Source organism: Dipodomys merriami, unplaced genomic scaffold, assembly GCF_024711535.1.
Source record: "Dipodomys merriami isolate MVZ:Mamm:240054 unplaced genomic scaffold, mDipMer1.0.p SCAF_6, whole genome shotgun sequence".
NCBI lineage: Eukaryota > Metazoa > Chordata > Mammalia > Rodentia > Heteromyidae > Dipodomys > Dipodomys merriami.
The window spans coordinates 73,527,771-73,533,950 of NW_027206179.1; the positions used below are offsets into that span (position 1 = coordinate 73,527,771).

The window sequence follows — 6,180 nt, forward strand, 5'->3', positions numbered from 1 at the left end:
GAGACTACGAGTTCAAACTCTGGTATAGACAAAAGATAAAGTAACACCTAAAGTTTAAAAAAAATGTTATCACAAATACTGATTAAAGAGGAAAAAAATCACAATTGAAAGAAGGTATTTTCCTTAAATGATGCCTTTAGGGTCATACCTGTAATAGTTTGTTTTGTGCTAGTTCAGAGGCCTAGGCTTTTTTGCTGAAGACATGCTCTACCATGGATTTTTGGTAGTTAACTGTAGACAAGAGCCTTATGTACTTTCTTGCCCAGGTTTCAACTGTGATCCTCAGATCTTAGCCTCCTAAGTAGCTAGGATTATACCCTGAGCCATCACACTCTGCCTCTAATATAGTTAACTTTAATGTGCAATTTAAATTATTTACCTTGTAAAGACTTTCAGTATTAAGCTCCATGAAAAGAAAAGAGCCCAGAAATGACCATCTTTATAGGAGTCAAGCTTACTGAAGATTGTGTCACTATTTTCTACATCATTTAGACAAAACCCATCGTTTTCATGATTAGAAATGTCAGTCATCCAACTTGCAGCAGTTATGGTCTGAAGTCCTTGGGTGGGAAAGTCGGCATATTTGCAGAAAAGTTTAAAAGTCAATTCATTTTGTCCTCTTTGAAAAGTCACACTTTTTTTTCATGTCTTTTATTGATACAGTGTTATAAAACAAAGTGAAGAAACTTCAGTTAGAACACAAATTCAGAAAGTATTTCCTTAGGAAAAGAAGGTAGCTTTTGGATACGTTATGATAAAACGGAAAAAAAAAAGTCCTACAACTCTGCTTAGTACATTTTTTTTACAGACCTTTACACACTAATCAAGCTTTAGCAATAAATAATAAACACAATACTAAATTATCTTTAAAAGGTCTATGCCATGAAAATGTTGGTATGTTTGAAGTGATTCTGGTTAAAAAAGTACTGCTAGTCACATAAACCTTTTATATTCCATGAATATAAAAGGTTTATTCCATGAAGTCTTACAGGCTGGCTTATGATTATGCCAAGAATAACACAACTACAATCCTGGGAGTAATTCTGGCAAGTAATCTGACCTTCAATTGCACAATATACAACCTCACACACCCTCGAAAGCAGCAACAACTTATCCCGGGTGTGTACCAGGGATGTGTCCATAGGAGGTTGATGCCAATGTATTTGGGATACACAGGGACAATTCATTCATCTCCCTGCCCTAACCAACTCCTCACTTCAGGTATTTCTACCTTCCACGTAGACCAAAATGTAATGACTACAAATGTTTTACTGACCAATGTTTACAAGTATGAAATTATGTAACTAGGTAATGAGATTCACTTTGGGTTAAGAGAACCAAGCTCACAACCCTTTCTTTAAAGGTCAACACATTTTAGTAAAGTCCAGTCATGCATTTTATGTTCTCTTCTCCACCAACCCCTCCAAAAACCCACAACAAACAAAAATCACCACCACAAACAAAAAGTTAAATTATCAAACCCTTCCTTCATTCTGGCTCAAGCAGAATAGGAAAAGTCAGAAAGATATCAAGAACTAGGGTCCACGCAGCCATTTTATCATGGCTGACTCAGAGCTTAGTAGTATTCACTTTCTCAGACTGGCCCATTTTCTCTTATGCAAGTATTTTATTTTTCTCACTGAAAAATATCCACAATATAGCATAAAGATAAGATCACTCTATTATCAGCAAAACAGCTTGTGGGGATACCTAAGGAAGCTAACTTAAGCTTTCTGCAGATCTGCTGTTGGAAAAGGGGGGCTTCATAAGCAAGCACTGCAATTGCAAGAGTTGTTGACAACTTATCTTTTCTACAGTGAGATAACCAAAAATGAAAATTTGCTTTTATTACATAATATCTCTATTCATCTTTTTTCTTTGGCACACTGTTACTTGATGTGAGGGAGGAATGTAACACGTTAAATATGAAAAGGAAGAAAGGGAACAGTCTGGTTAGGGTGAAGAGGCAGTTGTTACTTTTCACAATTAAAACAATTTAATCCTTGCCAGAATATGTAATCCTAGCATCTTTACAGAATTTTAAAGCTGGAGGAGTCCATACGGACCATCTGGTCATGCTCTCTTGTCTTAAATGATAGGAAAACTAAAATTTAAGCCTGAGATCAAGCAGTTATGTAATAACAAAACTGGGGCTTCTGATTCAGTACATTAGTATTTTCATAAATATAACAGTTTTCCAAGGTTTATTTAAAGCTATGCACACAAAAACAAGTGAATGTTAAGTGTTGTTTGTAACAAGACATAGATATCATTTCAAACTGATCTTTCTTTCACAAAATATAGATCCTGTGATTCTTTGCTAATTCCAGTCTTCCAAAAGATTTGTGCCTACTAGCACAGGTGTAGGAGGGTGAAAATAGTTAACAGTTAAATGTTTTTTGTTTTTTGTTTTTAAATAGGTAAAGAAAAAAATAATGCAAGCTAGCTGCGACTATGCAATTGATGGAAATTGCTGGGATTAATAGCTACTGAAAAGACAAGATAGAATGCATAATGGAGCCAGAGAACTGCTTCTAGAGGGTTCTCCCCCTGCAGAGAGAAAAACAGCAAAAGATAGGAGCAGCATAAAAGTACTGGAATGCATGTTATATAAGACAGCTGACTAGAATGATCAGAATTCTTGTGGCACGGGATAGTAAAATCTGCATTTCTATACCAGAATTCCAGAAGATCACCACAGCGGTCCTCAAGGGAACATTCTGAAAAAACCATCTATGGATATTGTGGTCTAAGTTAAAGGTATTCACATTTTTATTTAGGATTTCTGAGCCTTAACGACTTACCTGGGAAATGCCCCAGGCAAACACAACAAGGCTAATTGGTTCCCAGCCCAGGCAGTCACACAAGGTAGCTGCCCCATAGTCACTCCCCCAACCAACCCCCAAAAGGAGCCAGGGAACATTATGTAATTATTGCCCAAGCTCTAAGATGAAGAGATGAGAAGTCTCTCGAAAATGTCTGTCACTAAAAAAGGTTTTCCTATATCCGTTAAGTGACCAATTATAAGGATTTCACTATTATTGTGAAAACACATTTTGTCACCCACTGAGGAAAAGTCCTTTGGCTTACAGATAGAAAAAAAAATTATGTTCATCTATCAATTCATCCTTGGTTGCTTGTGGTTACAAAAGAAGACTGGCCCTCAGTGCTTGGATCCAGTATTTTTTTCTTTGGATATGGGGATCTGAGAAAATAAGAGGTATAAATGGTTACTTTTGGATAGCTTCTATGAGCACAGAATTTAAATTATGGTGAACCTGTAGGAAAATCTACGAATCTGAAAACAGAGCTTCTGTTTCATAACTGACAAAAACTGTCAAAAGTCAGATTTAAAAGCTGCTCAGCAAATGGAATTTTTTGACAGTTTCCATTTTCTTCCCTACAGAAGAGAAAAAAGCTGTATGAAATGACATCATCCTTTGCTTTCTCTTTAAAAAAAATGGGAGGAGTCATTTATTTTTAAGATTTAAAATTCATAAATAGCATTAAAAATATATGTTTAAAGTTGTGATTACGGGTCTGTTTTAGATACAATGTATGTTATAGAGCTAATAATTTGCTACAGACATTTTTATCTGTACATTCCTAAAATTTCTTTTAAGACTAAAACTGTTTGCATTGTGCTCAGGAAAACAATTACTATATCAAAACCCTTAATCCTTCTGGGGACTTTGTTCACTGTTCCATTTTCAGGGCAAAGCAGTCCTTTCAAAAACAACAACAACAAACAACACTTCTGACCTTTCTGTTTTTAACTAAAACATTTCCAGAAAATAAGTATAACCATAACCAGATTTGCATTACATTTCAAAATTTTTATAGTGTACTAGTGGCCTGTATTTCAGTAGCAACTTTCATCAGCCCATATAAAACCTCGTATTGCTGATAGTTGGCATACCAATGATCCTTTTTAAGTTAAAACTAACATGCCCTATTGAGAACACATCTTGAAAAGTGCTACCAAGGGAGGAAAAAGTATGCGAAACGATGTGACTTCCACAGTCAATTTTTACAGGATCGAATTTTTGGAGAGGACACTTCCTAGACCATTACATTCACGCGTAATTAATTAGTATACGCCACTAAAAGTTAACGTAGTAGCTGTTCTACTTAACCTTCACTTAGTGGTAAGGAGGGAGTTTTTCTTTTTGGTAATTTTTTTTTCACTTTATAGAATCAGGGACAGATTTCTTAGCTTTGGTTTCCTAAAAAAACCCAAGTTACAGAAGTCAAGCGTTGCTTCCATGCACTGTCACCCACGGACTTTTCTTTTTAAGCCTGGAATATCTGTTTCCATACATGTCCACAGCCAGAATCCACTCCTCTGAGTCCGGCTCACCCTCCCGCCGCCCCCCTTCTCCCCCGGGCGGTGAAGTTCGCCAGCCAGGGAAGAAAGGAAGATCAAGAAGTGGGGGGGCAAAGGGGGGAGCCTTCGGAACTCAGAGCCGCTCACAGCAGCCCCGCACACACAGCCCGAGCGGCGTCTGAAACGAAAGTCGGAAACAACAACGGAGGTTGGGGCTTGGAATGATGTCAGCCATTTTAAGCACATTATTTACTCGGGGAAGGAAGTGCCAGAGTCGGTCCGTCACTGGGGGGTGCTGGTGCCGGTCGCCGCCGGTCCTAGGTGGGACGACCCAGGTGTCGATCCCCGCCCAGGACCCCCGATTGGCACACACGCGCCAGCGTACGGAGCTCCCCGGATCTCCAGTCCCCCACCCCCAGCCCCGAGGTGTGGGGGGGGGGCGGGATCCCCGCGGTGGCCGTCGCGTTCGGCACGCGCACCCCCTTACAATGGGGAGACCGGAGAGAGAGGGGGTGCGGGCGCAGGCCGAGGGGGGCAGGGACCCTCGCCTCGCCACCCCGGCGCGCCGAGCCGCGTGCCCAGCCCCCCTCCCCCCAGCAGCCCCCGGACTCCCAGCTCGGACCTTGCAGTCCACCGCCACGGCATCGGGGGGGATGATGAGCGCCTCCTCGCCGCTCTTGAGCTCGTCCTTCTTGGCCTCCTTCTGGGCCAGAGCCGAGTTGAACGTCACCTTCACCATGGTGCGGCCTAGAGCGCCCTGAACGGGCGGCGGGGACCTGAAGGCGCGGACGGTGGGCTACAGGCTGCGGGCTGCAAAGCCTCCGCGGCGGAGCTCGGACGGCGACGCGCACAGCAGCAGCGGACGAAGATCCGACCGTGCTACTGCAGCGGGCGATCCCAGCTTCGCAGCTTCGCAGCTCCGGCGCGCGGGGCGGGGCCTCAGGGCGCAGGGCGGGGCCTGGCGCCGGGTCAAGCCACGCCCCCAGCCGCCACCCCCGTCCTCACGGAATCCGGCCTGCTGAGGTGGAGGGCGCCGCCTGAGGGAAGGCCGGGCGTCCGTGTAGGCCACCAGGATTTTCCAGTTCTGCATTCGCTTCCAGCTAGTTTACCTCCGGGGCCCAGGTTGCTGCAGGTTGGTGGCCTCATCGAGTGACCTTTTCTGGTTCTCCGCGAACAATGGGTTTAACCTCTGGGCCGCACCAAGGCTGCCTCTTCCGTGCGTGCCGAGGACACCGCGAACCCGAAGGCTGCGGGGTTTCTGTGTGGAAAATAAGTTTTGTGTTTCGTGTGTTAAACCTCCATGTCCCCCGTTTCCCAGCGAGCCGACTTAGAGGAGCACTAGAATGCTTAAAGCTCGCTCTCCTCCACAGACCTCACCCCAGGGCGTTGTCTGACTCAGCCCGGCCTGCCTCCTCCTCCTCCTCCTGGGGAAGATCGCCGGCCCTGCCCAGTCCCACAGCCGTCAGCGCCCACGAACCTTCCTAGCAGACTTGGGTTTCAAACATCTACATTGGCAGAAAAAGTTCCACGCTGGGGAACACTTGGGGGGTGAGGGGGGAACAAAGGACATTGCGTCCGGGACTGAAGGGTGATTCAAGGCAAAGTAGTCATGATGAAGTTTAATTTTTCTACAAAATGAAAAACATTCATGCCTGTAATCCTAACTGTTCAAGAGACCCAGACCTGAGGATTGAGGTTCGAAGCTAGCTTGGGCGGAAAAGCCCATGGGGCTCTTATCTCCAATTAACCACCAAAAGGCTCATTGAAGCTGTAGCTCAAGTGGTTGAACATCAAGAGACAGCACCCAGGCCTTGAGTTCAAATTGTGTACGTTTCACATACCCTATCATCCTT

At 43.8% G+C, this 6,180-nt stretch overlaps 1 protein-coding gene across 1 annotated transcript in view; it reads right to left on the reverse strand.

Annotated features, from left to right (window-relative positions):
- Itm2b (integral membrane protein 2B) overlaps positions 1-5,206 on the reverse strand; it is a 28,088-nt gene extending 22,882 nt beyond the window's left edge. The window contains exon 1 of the mRNA XM_070003200.1: positions 4,950-5,206. Within this exon, the coding sequence (XP_069859301.1) occupies positions 4,950-5,066 (117 nt within the window). The 5' untranslated portion in view covers positions 5,067-5,206. The remainder of the gene's footprint in view (positions 1-4,949) is intronic.
- Positions 5,207-6,180: the final 974 nt, after the last annotated feature.